Source organism: Trematomus bernacchii, unplaced genomic scaffold (assembly GCF_902827165.1).
Source record: "Trematomus bernacchii unplaced genomic scaffold, fTreBer1.1, whole genome shotgun sequence".
NCBI classification, from domain to species: domain Eukaryota; kingdom Metazoa; phylum Chordata; class Actinopteri; order Perciformes; family Nototheniidae; genus Trematomus; species Trematomus bernacchii.
The window spans coordinates 145,123-162,294 of NW_022987521.1; the positions used below are offsets into that span (position 1 = coordinate 145,123).

General features: G+C 39.8%; 2 protein-coding genes across 3 annotated transcripts; both read right to left on the bottom strand.

Annotated features, from left to right (window-relative positions):
* Nucleotides 1–1,073: 1,073 nt before the first annotated feature.
* Nucleotides 1,074–10,667, bottom strand: LOC117472678 (serotransferrin-like). The gene is made up of 16 exons (XM_034118007.1): nucleotides 10,606–10,667; nucleotides 9,418–9,548; nucleotides 9,129–9,320; nucleotides 5,499–5,628; nucleotides 5,352–5,407; nucleotides 4,827–4,990; nucleotides 4,545–4,698; nucleotides 3,976–4,136; nucleotides 3,787–3,871; nucleotides 3,676–3,696; nucleotides 3,149–3,310; nucleotides 2,447–2,597; nucleotides 1,997–2,064; nucleotides 1,722–1,906; nucleotides 1,379–1,571; nucleotides 1,074–1,254 (listed from the first exon to the last, which is right to left on the bottom strand). The coding sequence occupies exons 1-16, from the start codon at nucleotides 10,665–10,667 to the stop codon at nucleotides 1,208–1,210; spliced, it is 1,962 nt and encodes a 653-aa protein (XP_033973898.1). The 3' UTR covers nucleotides 1,074–1,207.
* On the bottom strand, nucleotides 6,302–8,863 carry LOC117472623 (zinc finger BED domain-containing protein 1-like). 2 transcript variants are annotated; one of them, XM_034117926.1, is made up of 3 exons: nucleotides 7,853–8,863; nucleotides 6,913–7,512; nucleotides 6,302–6,743 (listed from the first exon to the last, which is right to left on the bottom strand). In XM_034117926.1, the coding sequence occupies exons 2-3, from the start codon at nucleotides 7,351–7,353 to the stop codon at nucleotides 6,330–6,332; spliced, it is 855 nt and encodes a 284-aa protein (XP_033973817.1). In that variant the 5' UTR covers nucleotides 7,354–7,512; nucleotides 7,853–8,863; the 3' UTR covers nucleotides 6,302–6,329. The 2 variants fall into 2 exon arrangements, 1 of the variants encoding a protein (XP_033973817.1); XR_004554946.1 differs by having other exon boundaries at nucleotides 6,413–6,743.
* Nucleotides 10,668–17,172: the final 6,505 nt, after the last annotated feature.

Here is a 17,172-nt window from a genome sequence, read left to right on the forward strand (position 1 = left end):
AGGCGAAAGACCCTCCGTGTGGAAAGTGATGATCTGCAGGATCAGCGCCAGAAAACTGCTGCTGACCGAACTGACCAATGAGATGACGAGGTCCAGCTCTGGGATCAGGATGGCAAGAGCGCCTGGAAAAGAAGGAAAAGATAGAATAAAGAGTCCTCTCCTGCTGATGTTCAGGTGTATATCAGTATGTAGTGTCTCTACTTTAAAGAGTCCTCTCCTGCTGGTGTTCAGGTGTATATCAGTATGTAGTGTCTCTACTTTAAAGAGTCCTCTCCTGCTGATGTTCAGGTGTATATCAGTATGTAGTGTCTCTACTTTAAAGAGTCCTCTCCTGCTGATGTTCAGGTGTATATCAGTATGTAGTGTCTCTACTTTAAAGAGTCCTCTCTGCTGATGTTCAGGTGTATATCAGTATCTCTACTTTAAAGAGTCCTCTCCTGCTGATGTTCAGGTGTATATCAGTATGTAGTGTCTCTACTTTAAAGAGTCCTCTCCTGCTGATGTTCAGGTGTATATCAGTATGTAGTGTCTCTACTTTAAAGAGTCCTCTCCTGCTGATGTTCAGGTGTATATCAGTATGTAGTGTCTCTACTTTAAAGAGTCCTCTCCTGCTGATGTTCCGGTGTATATCAGTATGTAGTGTCTCTACTTTAAAGAGTCCTCTCCTGCTGATGTTCAGGTGTATATCAGTATGTAGTGTCTCTACTTGATCTAAAAGTAACTTCCATTCTTTCAAGGACTATTGCAACACCTCGCTTCTGAATAATTCCCCAAAAAGCTCTTATTTTTTCCAATTTTTTCCAATGAATTCTATTTATTTTGATTAATGATACTCAACCCCAAATATGCACTTTTAAGACCTTATAGACTCCAGCTGTGTTTTACAACAAAGATTTAAAGTTACAGATTACAGCACTGTTTCTGGCCCATGAAGCGAATTGGGGGACAACAAACATTGTCCTTTTTCACTACGATACTACTGTGTACTTTTAATGACACTCAACATGAATGCTGAGGCATTAATCCAAAAAAACAACATACTGTCACCACAAAAGAACATTAAAAGGCTTTATTTGAGAACAGTCAGGCACGTGTTAACGTAACATAGTGGATCCAATAACAAAGGGATTGGATCCCTTGAGTGTGGGAAGGGAGGTGCCCGTATCACTCATGGCTGAATAAGGCACCTCTTGGTCCCTGATCTCCACTAGTTTGTTTGCTGGCAGGAATGGAAAGTGCAAGATTTCTCCAGATCTGTTGAGGGAAAAAAAGTTACAAAAACGGAATTGGGTATGCCGAGCAGATGCAAATATGTAGTGTGATATGTCTAAGATACAAAATACAATAAAGAAAGTTATGACCAAACAGTAGTACTAACCTGGAGTGGTTTCACCGCACTGTCTGAGATAATTCATGGCAGTCATGTACTCTGCTCCCAAAAAGGTTTCAAAACTTGTTCCAGCCGGAATCGTCTGGAGACATTTGGTGGAGTCCTTGAAGAGGAGGTTTTTCCCTGAACCTGACTGGAACATCCTGAATGGGGCATCACTGACACTGCTACCAAACTTGGCCTGTAAACAAAAACAAAGATTTAGAAACAGACCTATTTACAAGGCCAGCATTTGACCCGGGTTTAGAGTTAAAACAATGCTGTTGAAAGTTAGAAAAAAATGCATGTTTTATTCTTTATCTTATGCCTCATGACCTAAATCATCACTGACCTGCTGTTCAAGAAGGATTCGAACAACCTCGCTGTGGGTCTCCGGACGCGTCACCACAGCGTGGGCGGGCACAGCAGCCAGGTTACACTTGGCGTACTCTGAGACTTCCACTGGGGCAGCCTGCCCAGGGCAGATCAGCTGGTAGTCATCAGCGTTTACTCCACTAGCCCATGCTGGACCATTGCCTTTGACAAGAAGAGGTGGAGGATGCTTTAGGTTTATATAAATAACACATTCATAGCTGAGATTAAGACAGGTAAGTGTCAGTCTCTCACCATTGCTGTTTTCTGGAACAATTGTGTGTTTTATGAAAGCAACCTCCCCTGCATCCTCAACCAAACACCTATAATGACATGCTCAACATAACAACACAAAGATGAGGTGCTCTGGAAGAGAAAGTAAATGCCATGGAAATACCTTTATTTGCTTTATTAGAGCAGAAGATTGATACCCCTGAATGTTAGGTAAAGGGCTGAAGTCAGGTGGAAGTTAGCTTAACTTAGCATAAAGAATAAAGCATAGGGAAACAGCTAGCCTGGCTCTCTTGAAAAGTCAAATAAAATGGTTTATTAGCAGCAAAGAAGTTCATTAATTAATACAAGATATCTTTTATGCCATATGTGTGTTTTGGGGTTTTATGAGGAGTTTGTGCTATTTCTTGGCTACCAGGATTGAAAGTGAAAAAGGTTTGAATGTGGATGAATGTCCACTGTCCTTTGTCCTACCTAAAAGCTCCTGCGTAGCCGTTGTACTGCTCTTCAGCACTGGCACTGCACTTTGACTCATCTCCCACCGTCTTTCCACTGCCGGCACACTGAGAACAGAACGGAGAGCTGGGGTCTGATCCGGGGGCACAGCCGCTGCTGAAGAACTTGGCTGAGGAGAGGACGAGACGAAGGAGGCAGGTGTTACACTCAGAGGAAGGAAACTAATCATGGATCCTAAAACCTGCATTTCTAGTGCATGATTTTGGAGAAAACGTTATTGTGTTAATTGTGTTCCCTGAGAAGTTAGTTTTTTCTCTAGGATCATTTCAATTTGTTCTAGGTCATAGGGAGGTGGTCGGAGTTGATGTTGGGTATGCAAACCACAGAACTGTGAAAACCTAAATGATCTGTTTTGTTTCTTTGGTCACCATGGTGATGAGCTGTCATTGATGTTTTTTGGATCTTACATCTCAGAGATCCAAACAGTGTTGTCTTTGTGAAAAATAGTATTAATAGTCTTAAGCTTATCTAACCAAGCGCTTTGAGTTGTCTAAACGCACTAAAAACGTGCAAAAAAATGATGTTTAGTTCCTACAACTTTGTAAATACTGCGCATTCAATAAAAAAGGTCTTTATATTGTTGATCACAAACATAATGTTGGCAGCTTTCCGTGTCTTTCGTTACGTATTTGCACATGGGAAGAGCACACGGTCGCTTACTGAAGTCACAGTCTTGAGTCTGTTTGTGGATTTGACCCATGGGGATGTTCCAGCCAGCAGTTCTGCCGAGTCCAGTGTGGCAAGACCTGTGGCTCTTCAACGTGTCCCAGGTCAGACCTGAACTCTTCTTTACCACAGCAACAGCATAGTACGAGGCCGTGCCTGCAAGAGTGGAAGTACAGAAGGACTCCAATTACAAACGTTTTGTGCAACATCATTTGAAGTTATAGATAATTCAATTTGAAAGATCATCTGCTCTGGAATTTCCTAATCATTTTCACAAAGTGTTATTTAAGAGAATAAAAGGTTTTCACTCTGTACACTTCATTAGAATCAAATGGGGCTTCTCTTTTAAAAACTTGTCTTTTTTCATTTGTAATATTGTGACATTAAAACCATGTTTTGGTCCTCAAGGCTGCATTTGATCACACACTCCTAATCTTTATGGTTCAAGTTAAAAGTACCAGGTAAATGTATGTTATTTTGTTATCAAATATACTTATCAATATTTTAACATTTCATTTTACCTCCAGGGTTGTTGCAAAGATCTGTGGAGACAGACAGAGATCCAAATATTATGAATGTGTAACAGTTCAAACACAGGATTGTATGGGATGGTTTCTATGTAGGCCTCATACCTGCACTATACTGCTCCACCATAGCTGGCACCAGGCCGCACTTTCCTGCTGTGTACACCTGACCTCCATCCACTGCCATCAGCCTCTTTGCGCTACAGGGTCAAATATAGCATCAGAATAAAACACCACTGAATCAAAACTAAATAGATATTAAAGATATTCCCATATTTTCTTCATCAAGAGTCTTACCATAATCTTTTTCACGCATTCTTCAACTGTGGTGGCATTCTGGCATTCAATGGCGGTGCTGCCATCACCCAGACTGTTGCTGCTCCACATGTCACACTTGGTGGTCTCAGCGTGGCCCACAGCGCACCATTTAATGGCTCTGGAAGCAGAGCTTGCTGGCTCTGGAAGGTTACGTAACAAGAGTCAGTGTCTGCAACTAAATAAGTGTGTTTGAGTGATGGTTTGCAAGTTCTGGGAGAGACACTACAGGTGAATAGGGTACAAGGTTTACATTAGTATATACATGACATTTCTTCAGTAGATTACTTACATTTTATGAGTTTTCTGAAATGTTTAAATGTGCAAATAAGGAATTATCTAATGCTAACTTTTGGTTTAGAAATGAAATCTTCAGATGCAAAAAGATTAGTAAAAGAAACACCTTCATGTTTAATTTGAATGATTTCTATCCACTAGTCTAACATGATAAAGTAGTAAAATAGCCTACATTCTTAAAATTGACCAGTGGACATTTTGTTTGTGTTGCCTGTCTCTACAGTATGTGTGTTCTATCTGTGTGTTAACAGTACCTTTCTGAAGGGAGCGGACAATGCTCATGTATTCAGCACCCAGATACAGGAAGGAGTCTGTGTTTGCAGGCAGCCTCACCAGCCTGACTGTTGAGTCCTTGAACATCAGGTTTTTGGAAGGTGCATAGTTTTCAGAAGAGAAGAGTTGAAAGTCCTGAAAGGTTTAAAAGTAACATGTTTGAATCAGTCATTTTATGTCCTGACTCACTGTATTCCTCCATCTCCTCACTTATTCAACGTTACTCCTCGATCTTTGTGCAGTACAGATCTTTGGTGTGATACCTGTACTGAGTTGAGGCTCTTCCAGATGAAGTCAGCAAGCTGCGCGTCCTTGCGGCTGACGACTGCGTGAGCCGGTGCTCTGGCCAGATGGCAGGTCCTGTAGTCGTCAATAGGCGCTCTGGTGCCATCCTTGCACAGCAGCTCATAGTCTTGCTTTTCAGAATCTGAAAGTGTGATACAACAATGTTATAAATATCACTCCTACAATCAGTCAAAAACTGATACCACATTTTGTCAAGTTCTGTTCATTTCATTGGTCAAATCCCACAAATATGATATCAGTTATGGCAATTATGACCAAGAGTGAGAATCTTAGCCGTGGTTTTAAATCCAAGCGTAATTTAACAGTAAAACTAATTCTCATATGAGTATGTGATTAAAGCTTCAAAAGATTTTCATTAGAACAATTACTGATACATAATTACAATTTGTAAAAACATATTTTAAACAAATAAGCTTGGCTAACATTAATATATAAGTCAATTATTCAAAAATGAATAGAATAAATGAAAATGTGACACTGACCAGGGACAGTGAGATGCTTCACAAAAGCCACATCTCCAGCGCCGTCCTTCAGACACCTGTTACAAACCAACAGGTCCATTAAACCAAAGAGTCCCAGGATGGAGCTGTGATCATATTGAAAGTTAACCGTGTAGAGGAGATACTGACTGGAAGGCTCCGGCGTAGCCGTAGTAAGGCTCGTTGTGGGACCAGGAGCAGTCTCCACGGCACAGCTCGCACAGTTTGCTGCCACGCGCTGACCCTGGGGCACAGCTGGCGGAGAAGAAGTTGCTCACCGCTGTGCACAAAAAGAGATTTTAGAAATGCTGTTTTTTGAGTTCTTTACACGATGGAGCTGCTTCAAATGTTATATTATGTTTTTGTTGCCCGTAAATAGTCAAATTAAACACATTGGGCATACAAATACTTGTTTAACTAAGTCTATAAAACTATAACTATGTTTAATATTTTCCGGAAATATGCTTCTTACTGAGTGTTGTAAAAAGATTGATCCTGGTCTCCTAAACATTTTAAAACGGCCTTTTCAGGTACGTTTTGAGAAACACATTTTTTCTCCCGGATAAAGTTTGTTTTTGCACAAATGTCTTCGCAAAACCAAATGTCAACGTTCACTTTTCTGATTTCCGTCTGTAATTTAAATAACATAACAAATTAGGGCTGTGCGATTATGGCAAAAATCATAATCACGATTATTTGGGTCAATAATTGATATCACGATTATTTTGACGATTATTCATTGACCATTTATTAAACTTTAAAACAAATAATATTTTACCAATAAACAAGGTCAACACATAATGGAGCGCACTTCCAAAACCATACTAAACATATATTAATATGATAAATAAAAATAAATTAGACCAAAATAAATTAAATCAAATATGTTGCAGTGCACTGTCACAACCTACTGACAACTCCTTAACATATAGCCAACATGGCCACCATGGCAAATGCTGGTAGTGCTGCTCATGTCATCTCTTAAAGATTTTTTGCAAGAAAAACCAGCCTGTTTACATGGTCTGGTTTCAGAGACGAGCGCAGGCAGGTGACAATATTGCCACCTGTACTGAAGACCCTCTCTGAAGAGGAACTTGTGGCTGGGATGCACAGATACTTCCTTGCCAGGATGGAGAGCCGTGGGTAGAACTTCCGGGATTCCCTCCACCACTTTAGTGGGTCCTCCTCAGCATCCAGTGGCACTGCCTGGAGGTAGGACTGTAGCTCAAGAGCTATGGCCTGGTCCTTTTCCAGAGCAGGTTGAGGTTCTGCAGCTTGGTCTACGGTGGCCTTGAAGAAGCTCCCCAGTCCCTTCTTGTTCTTCTTTGGTGCAGCTGCAGCAGCATCCTCCGTGTCATCTGCAGGCACCGCTGCCGTCTCAAGAGGGGCGTTCTCCTTGGAGTATTATAAAGAAAATAAGAATGACATGTTTAATCAGACTAAAGGGTTATGGGTATTAACATTTATACCTAGAATTACATTATAACACTTTGACAACACATTCATTCACTTAATTGTATTTACTGTCAAATCTGACATTTTTATTTTTTATTATTATTATTACCATGAGTGTCATCACCCTCCTCATCTCAGTTGTCAGGCTGGCTTCAATGGATCCTCGATTGTCCTCACTGACATATTTGAGCTTGAACCTCGGGTCCAGGGCAGAGGCCATGTCAAGCAGCTCTTGTGTCGCTGCGTCATCATATTTATCATTGAGATAGTCTAGTATCTTCTTGTTTATGCTTTTTGTGAGGTCTGTGTCATCCTCCTGCACTGCCAGCAATGAGTTGTTGAGGAGGTGCAGGGTTGGTTTAAAAAAAGACACACTTACATACTTCTCTCCAGAAAGTGCGTCTGTGAATTCCACCAGAGGGCGAAGCGACTTATTGATTGCCTCCAGTACATCAACGTCCTGCCACGTGAGGGAGAGATGTCTGGTTTTTCGGTCGCTGGAAAGGACCTGGGCAATGGCCTTCTGCTGCTCGAGGACCCTGTCGATCATGGCCTGCCTAGATCCCCATCTGGTTGGACATTCTGTCTTTAGGGAGTGTTCAGGCAGATGCAAGTTCCCTCTTCTTTTTCCAACTGTAGGAGAAGCTGCTGACCAGCTTCTTGCAAAGCCCCACTGCACGGCCGATCCTGGGATCCTTCATTGCATTCTCTAAGATTACAACAAATACATATTATTTAGTATCATGATGATAATCATGATCTTCATCAAAGCATAATTTGGTGTGTTGTGTGTGTGAGAGAGAGAGAGAGAGAGAGAGAGAGAGAGAGAGAGAGAGAGAGAGAGAGAGAGGGAAAGAGAGAGAGAAAAAAAAGAGAGATGACAGAGTAGCTCACACATAACATAATAATAATAATAATAATAATATGTAATTAATATTATCATATTAAGAGAGAGATCATCAATGTTAATGACTTACTATTGCTATTATTGTTGTTGCTGTTGTTAAAATGACATATTACATACAACAGGAGGAAGGAATCCTGCTCACCTATGGCCAAGTGGAGTCTATGCCCGAAACACTGGAGCCTCATCCATCCATTGACCTCAGCCGCCAGCTTTATATTTGCGGCATTGTCCGTAGTCATACAGACGAGTTTATCCTCTTTTAACCCCCAAGCAGCCATCGCTTCCCTCAGTCCATGGGCGATGTTTTGCCCCGTGTGGTCTTCAGGGAAAAATGCGGTTTGGAGACACTTTGTCTTCAAATTGAAATCGGCATCGATATAATGAACTGTGAGGCTCATGTATGGCTCCATGGTGCGGCTAGACCATAGGTCCGTTGTGGTGGCAAAGTAGTCAGCTGAAGCCACATCTCTCTCAACTTCCCCACGGCATTTGTCATATAGCGCAGGCAGCGCAGACCTGCTGAAATAATACCGAGACGGCATCGCGTAACGCTTGTCCAACGTGTTGACAAGTTGCTTAAAGCCCTGGTTGCTAACAGTGCTAACTGGGCACATATCTTTAGCGATGTGAAATGTAATGGCACCTGTAATATCTCTGTGTCTCTGCGAGCTCGTCGCGTAGGCCGTTGCTCTGTGCAATGCGTCCTGAATCGATGACTGTGATGATGTTGTGGATGAAGTCGAGCGGGCATCTTTTTGGTCTGCTTTTTGTTGTATTATTGCCCCGTCGTATTGCACTTTGTGGTTGTATTTCAGATGATTAAAGAGATTGGTTGTGTTAGCGTGTGGTGCCAACACAACCTGGTAACAAATCCTGCACTGTACTTTGTTTTGCTCCACGTCGGACTCCTGAAAGCCAAAGTACTTCCAAATAGTGGAAATAGTTTTACCCTTCTTTTTAACGAGTTGCTGCTCTTGTTCTGACATCTTCGCTCGCGCTGAACACTCACACATGTCACTCCCACGTGGCCGAGTGGGCTTTTAGGGAGGGGCGAAAGCGCACCCAGCAAAATAATCGTATTTTGTCAATTATGCTGTTTTCATAATCGTCGCAAGCCATAATCGTAATCGCGATTAAAATACGATTAATTGCACAGCCCTATAACAAATGTACTTTTCTTTTAAAGTCAAACCATCACATTTGACTCAACAGAAGCATGTGGTTTAGTTGCATTTTGTTTAAATGTCCAACATTAACCACATTTGAAAACTGCCACAGTAAACTTGAAGAACTTTACAATAAATGAGGTTGCAGGGATCTAAAATTATACAAATTCCAAAGAAGAAATAGTGAGGACATAATTATAGTGACATATTGATTCTGTTTTTTGGATTGTCGTAAGATTCAGTGTTACTCACCGTCTTCCACAGAGGTGTCTTCAACGCCTGACCACTGAATTAAGTTCATGGACACCAGAGTGCCTACGGGGATGTTCCAGCCTGCAGATTTACCCACGCCAGTGTGGCAGGATTTCTTCCCCTGGAGCCCTTTGATGCCAAATGTAGTGCCCTTCTTCACCACAGCAACAGCGTAGTAGCAGGTTTCTGAAGCTGGATGAGTGCAGAACAAATGTGAGCACAAATTAAAAACACGTATTTAATACATCAGAGAATTTCATCAGTAAAGACGGCTGATGTGTTTACTTACAGGTACTGTAGTCCTCAGCAATAATGGGCTCCAGGTTGTAGTTGTTCAGCCCAGCAGTGTAGATGTCCCCTCCGTCCAAAGTGATGGCATCTGCCTCACCAGCCTGTTTTAAAGCACCATTTATTACCAACCTGCACCAACATGTGATCAATGGTTATATTGCATAACTTGTGTGTAACTGAATGCAGTTGTTCAAAAACTGTTTTTCTTATTTTCAACAATACTTCTCCTATACTTGAGAACTTCAATTTAATACATATTAAATTAATATGAAAATATTGTTATTTTGACTTCACAGGATTACTGCAGTGGATTTCCAGGTTGAGATGATGTATTTTATTAGATATTGTAGCGTCCCCAGCTGAATAATGGTCATACTCTCGAACTGATGGTATCCTTTTATTGTATACCCTTGCATGTATACATTAAGTATCAACGTACCAACGTAAGAGCTATGAAAAGAAAGAAAACACAATAATTAGCCACCATCTCACAGATAAAACACCTCCATTCCTTGCATTTATAAACGTTACATTTCTAATTCAAACTAAATAATGCAATTATAGCTCACTACTGCCCCCTAACTAACAGAGCAGAACACATGTAGGCTAATATAGCAGTTTTCCTATTTCAAAAGCATGGACTCAAAACTCTGCGAAACTACGAAATAACACCACATAATATCAATACACATATTAATTAAAGTAATAACAAACCTTGTGCCCCTATCAGCCAGGTGCTAAAAACCCAACGTAACTAATTATTCTATGTTAATTTCTCCGTCATTCATCCGTCATTACACGTGTTTTCACTCCTTCGTTCTCTATTCACTTCCGGCAGAAGTCCCTTCAAAATAAAAGTCCGGATCTTATAACTATCAAAATAAAAGTACAAAACTAAAATTTTACCACAGGAAAACATCGGCACACAAATATAACCACCTCTTCAAAAGGTTAAACATATTATAGGTCATTTACAGATATGATGCAATGTTATCGATGACAATGAGTCAACAGTATATCAAGTAGCTCGATATTGACCAGCTAAAAGAATAAAACATTTCATAAATAATAATATGATTAATGGAAATCCTGTGTAGCCCACTATACTATAGATACTTAAGGAATATTTGGCTGTGGATACTTTTTTTAGACAAGCTTTCCTGTAAATATTATTAAAAATATTCACATTGTGCTGTTGCTACTTTCAAAAAAGGTGATGATCTTTCCTCCTTCATCACTTTCCTCCATGTATTAGCCATTTTCATTGGCTGAAATATCAAATCAAACTGAAGACAAAGTTTTGAAGAATATTTTTGATGTGATTCCTTATGGAGCACATCTCATTAACTGTATGCATTCCCTGGGTATATCACTCTCAGAGGTGGGAGAAGTACTCAGATCGTGTACTTAAATAAAATTACCAGAGTGTAGAAATACTCTTTTACAAGTACAAGTCATTCAGAATGTTATTCAATAAAAAGTACAAAAGTATTGGCATCAAAAAATATGCTCAAAGTACCGAAAGTAAAAGTATTTATTATGCAAATTGTCCCATTCCAGAATAATGTATGATATGTTTTAATTATATGATCAAAGCTGGTAAAGGTGCAGCTACTTGTATTTACTTTGTAAGGGTAACTTGTGAATGTTACTCCCTGTGTAACTAAAGTCTTATTTTAGTGTTGTTTAACCTTGTGTTGTGTTCAAAAGCTGTTACCGTTCATGGTGCTCACGGGTCAATTTTGACCCATGATTTATCTCAGTCCAAAACACAATACGATCTCAAATCTCAAATGTGGAGAATCTCCTGACTGGTTTCACATCCACAGTTTGAACCAAAGTCTACAGATATCTCAGCGTTCATGTAGCCGAGAACACTTTTTCTTTTATAAAAGTTTGTTGGTTTTGACACGTATATATTCCTTAATTACTTTAAAGCATTCATGATTTCCACCTTAAGATTTAGATAAAGAATCAGTGTCCAAAATGTGCAAAGATACCTAAAGACATGACTTCCATTGGATTTGTCTTCTTTGGAGCAGTTAATAGATGAGTTTCAAGGCTATCTGCAGAGTCAGTTTCAATATTTATTGTGTTTTTATATATTTAATGTAAAAAACACACTTAATCAGGAAGTTCCTTTGACACCTAATTGATGATGCATTTTGATCGGGAACGTTATTTTTAACTGCAGATTCTAACCTCAGTGCAATCGATAACTATTCATATATCAATGAGTAATCCTAGCCCTGATCCTCATTATTAATATTACTAGATTGAGTGACCTTAACATTGATTATAAGTTCCAAGTAACTTGACTTCCTGAGCAAACTGCATCCACTGATGGAGTCCAAAAGTTGTGCCGACTTTGTTCAAGAACTGTTCAAGTCTTAAAGCTCTTGAGACGTCTTGAGTCTTCATTGTGCAGCCCTGACTGTAGTATAGAGGTTTTTAGAGTATCTCCTCATGAAGTTCGTCTGCTTAGACCAACTCTTGCTGAGCCTAAATTTAAGGAGGCTGAGGGAAAAACCCAGGACCAACATACTATAAAAACTGTGCTGGAAGAACTGTAGGAAAGCACTTTCTTTCCACTCTCGCTGCTGAGGCTCCGTCCAGGTTTCAGCGTGACGACTATCAGGCTTTTTGAGGCGCGAATCAGACAGATGTGGAGAAGAAATGTGGATAATATTTCAGGTTTACAGGAACAACAGCAATGACAGTAGCACAGCGCTATCAGATAACAGAAGTGTTCTCAGGGTTTCAACCAAAAACCAATCTGCAGCAGGCAGCAAAGCGTTTGGGAGAAACGACCAGAAAGCCATTTGTCTATGAATGAGCGAAGGATAAGAGCTGCTTTGAAGGAACGAGGTGCTTGTTTTCTTTGTCTACCTCTCCACAAACACCTGCCTCCTTACCTGAATTACATGTTGTGGTGTGTAATACTGTCCCTCCAGCAGAAATAAGATGTCTTCCACACGCCTTCCTCCACTGTATGCACACTCATTGTTTCTGTACTCGGTCACTCACCGTCACATTTCACCGTGCATTCCTTGACTTTTTTATTTGGTAGGGCTGTACTGTCTATATATAGCTTTCCTGACACGTGATGCAACATTAGGAACCATTTTTGAAGAGTATGCAATTACATAAGGCACATTTGTATGATGCTTTCACACCTTGTCATTCTTTCTTTAAACACATTTCAAAGTGCATTGTGTTCCGTCCATTAGGTGTATTTGATTCTAATGCAAAGGACCAGGATTGAAGGAGGCACATTATAAAACCCACTGAATCTGATGCATATCGAGGGGTGGTGTTTTGGGTCCTATTTATTAACCAAGTGGCTACTTAACAAAGGGATTCACTGTATCTGACAGAGTTTGGGTGACTATAGATATTGTGTGTGTTTGGGATATACATGGAGTGGTGTTTTTTAAAACATGAATTTTGATTTTAGCATCACTTGAAATAAATTGAAACTAAAACCAGTGTTTGTCTTTTTTTTGAAAAAAGTAAATAAACAAAAGCCACTGAAACACCTACACAAATGAATGGTTAGGACAAGCTCACCTACATTGAGAAAACAAAAATAAACACAATATAACATACCTTGGCCCAAAAGACCAAATGCTAAATTATTTTGAAAGTTATTTTGTTATTTGGTTGAAATAACTCCCTAGTCCCATATACTTAGAATATAGAATATCTAAATCATTGAACTTAATCATTGCTGACTGAGACTTCTACATACATTTCTACCAGAGGTGGGAAGTAGTGGAGTACAAATACTTTGTTACTCTACTTAAGTACATTTTTCTGGTATGAGTACTTTACTCCACTACTTATTTTTCTGAAGACTTTTTACTTTGACTTCTTACATTTTGAACACAAATACCTGTACTTTCTACTTCTTACACTTTGAACACAAATACCTGTACTTTCTACTTCTTACACTTTGAACACAAATACCTGTACTTTCTACTTCTTACACTTTGAACACAAATACCTGTACTTTCTACTTCTTACACTTTGAACACAAATACCTGTACTTTCTACTTCTTACATTTTGAACACAAATACCTGTACTTTCTACTTCTTACACTTTGAACACAAATACCTGTACTTTCTACTTCTTACACTTTGAACACAAATACCTGTACTTTCTACTTCTTACATTTTGAACACAAATACCTGTACTTTCTACTTCTTACATGTTGAACCCAAATACCTGTACTTTCTACTTCTCACATTTCCCAAACAGGCTGGTTCCTTTAGTTTGAATGTGTGTTTGGTGGCGTGATCATTATTATTTAGAGTCATTGCGTGCCTATTGATTTGAACACGATCCGTGTATCCATCATTTCCTGGTCTTCTCTAAAGAAGAGGGACCAATGAAAACGTTGTCATGTTGCCGTTGTTCAGCATGGAAACATTCATTAGCTAACAATGACATTATTGTTCTATTAATATAAAGGGAGGTCAGGTACTCTTTAAAACAGCTGCTAGTTATGGGTACTTTTTACTGAAGTACATTTCAAAGCCCATACTTCTTTACTTTTACTTGAGTAAAGAAGTTTAGTCAGTACTTCTACTTTTACCAGTCCTGAGTCCTAGATCTGAGTCCTGGACTTCGAGTCGTGGCTGAACCTGTCTCTGCGGTCCTGCCTGACTCTCATCATACTACTTCCCTGATGGCTCCCACAGGATTGTTGACATCCTCGTGGATTCATCTTCTTCTTATAGACACATGCATTTCCAAACATTTGGACTACCTATGTTGTAAATGTATTATCTTTTCGATTTCCACACGGCATCTATTGCACTTCTGTCCGTCCTGGGAGAGGTATCCCTCCTCTTTAGCTCTCCCTGAGGTTTCTCCCATGTTCCCCTTTAAACTGTGGGTTTTTCTCTGGAAGTGTTTCCTTGTACGATGTGAGGGTCTAAGGACAGAGGGTGTCGTATTGTCATACTGATATTCTGTACAAACTGTGAAGTCCACTGAGACAAATGTAACATTTGAGATATTGGGCTATATAAATAAACATTGATTTATTGATTGATTACTATCAATTTTTAAACACGAGTATCTGTACTTCTACTTGAGTAAAGGATGTGTGCACTTTTGCCATCTCTGATTTTTACTAACGTTAATATATTTATTAATTTCTGTGCGTGTTTCACACAATGTTGTTTTGCTTGTATCCTTGTATTCTGTGAATACGATAACATTTATAACAAGTGCACTTTCAATTGCTCTGAAAGTTGGGCACGTGTCTTTAACAATATCTTTGAGTTGCTATAATATTTTATTTCACTTCTTCTGACCGTTCCCCTTTTATTTGGACTTTTTGTGTCAAGTTGTACACAGTGCGAGGAGAACCACAGTGACTGTTGTCTCTTCAGTAAATATTTTAAAAGCTCACATCACCTGGAATTTCCGGCATATTCACGTTCTGCAGTGCTTCTCAAAGTGTGGTCCGCGGACCACTGGTGGTCCGTGACCGCCCCCTAGTGGTCTGTGAGTATATTGGTAACATTTCACATTTTAAATAAATAATTACATTTAAAGTGGACCTATCATGCTATATTTAAAACATATATTGTAGGGCCAAACCTATATAAAACATGTCTGTGAAGTCTTTTTTTCAAAATACCAAACAGATCACCCATTGTAGCCATGCCTCATACTGCTCAAACCCCTCTTTTGCAGCCCTGTTAGAGAAACGCAGATCTTGGGTCCTTAGCTTGAAAAAAAGAAAGAAGAAGAGGAGGAGGCGGAGCTAATGCCTGATCAGAATTATACCGGAGATAAAGTTAAATTCGGTTGTGATAAAACGCCATCCTGTTCTAAACCACGTCAAGGATTATTTCTGAAACAGTATGTAGCTCAAATGCTTTTTCTCTTGCAGGTTTATCACAAGGTGAGTTCTTTTTTTATTTCCTGCTTTTTAAACACATGTGCTCTCCAGTACAGGTTAGCTCTGAGTGTTAGCGAGGCTTGCTAATGTAAACAAAGACGTCAGGCATTGTTTCTGATAGCAACTTTCTGTGGGTCCGCCGACGTCACAGAGGATGGAAATCGTCACAGCGGATGGAAATCTGTATCCGCTCGTTGTACACCCGTTTTTAAAAGATTTGGGTACGGAGGAAAAGAGAGAGGGTTTTATTTTCTGACGCTGCGTGAGTGCCCCGACGCACCGGGGACACATATTTATGTATAAAAAACATCACAAAGTGCATTTTGCATGATAGGCCCCCTTTAACTTTTCCGCACTCTCGCGGGAATGTCTCCGCAATGCTCCGATTTTCATGATATAGCCCAGCGCAACACCTTCGTCACACATGTTGCCACTTGTTTGTACCATTTTCAGGCGATTTTTAATCTGTTCTAGAAAAACGATGTGTTTTTGGATATTTATGGAGTTAGGTGGTCCGCGAGTGTTTTTTTATTGGTGAAGTGGTCCTGACCTTGGTATGAAGAAAACAAAACGTTTGAGAAACACTGGTATACACCTTAAAGCCCCCAGAGACAAAAGTAAAATGTGTGATATTGGGCTAATTAAATAAACTTTGATTTACTTTCATTGCTGTATTTGGCACAAGAAGTACACTTCACTTCAGAGCCCTCAAGAGCCAGACATAGGCCTAAATGTTTATTAGCGTCAAAAATGGTTTTGCTATTAAAGGTTCTGCTACTCCCTAGACCTCAGAAACAGGAGTGTAATGGATGGGATTTCTAACAGGTTTGAGATTTTAGATTTTGAAGCTCTTCTCCACTAAAGCAATGAGATCACGCAAACAGAGATAACCGTGTTGTTGTTACAATGGAGGGTTTTTTTAAACGGGGGGAAAAAAACTGAAGTTTGTTAAAGTTAGAAAGATACCAAGGCTTGTGACTTGTGTTTTGGGGATCAATAAAGTCCAAATCATCGTTGGGCTGTCACCCAATGAGTGACGTCTGAGGAAGATAAAAAATGTAAATTAAACATTGTTGAGAAAATGCTACATCTCTTGCATTTATTGAAGTAGAGGAGCCTTATTGTTTACCTTTTTAATATCAGTTTTGTTAAGTTTCAATTGCTTGGTTTTCGTGAAATTAGCCTATTTCCCTCTTAAAGTGTAACAGATTGATGCATCTCCACAGATCATCTTAAAGGCTTCTGAAACTGGGGACAGAAGGGGAGAGGGTACCAGGAAGGCACTTTTTAGTATTTGTAAGTATTTGAGTGAAACAGGGTTGATTACAAGAATTTTTAATAACGTAAACACAGTGGTATACTTCCACAAGTGGTGATAGGATGACATGGTGATACACACTCTTGTACAGTAGGTGGCGGTATGCACCTTAAAGTTGATAAGTTGATGAACGTGTGTGTGTGTGTGTGTGTGTGTGTGTGTGTGTGTGTGTGTGTGTGTGTGTGTGTGTGTGTGTGTGTGTGTGTGTGTGTGTGTGTGTGTGTGTGTGTGTGTGTGTGTGTGTGTGTACCTGCGGTGATTTAGTATAATCACACAAGTTCTGTGTTTTAAATTTAATAATTCTGTGTTCTTCATTTATTGAACGTTCAATATCTGACTAGGTCTGAGATCAGTGGGCGGAACCTCTGAAATGTAGTCACTGTACTCAGAAGATAATTTTTGTGGGGACTTCCCCCTTCATACTGTGTCCCTCACGTTTCCTCTTCCCTTTTTGCGAATGTTCCATGAGAGAAGAGTTGGTGTGAGGAGAAAAACAATTGAATGACGACTGATTTGT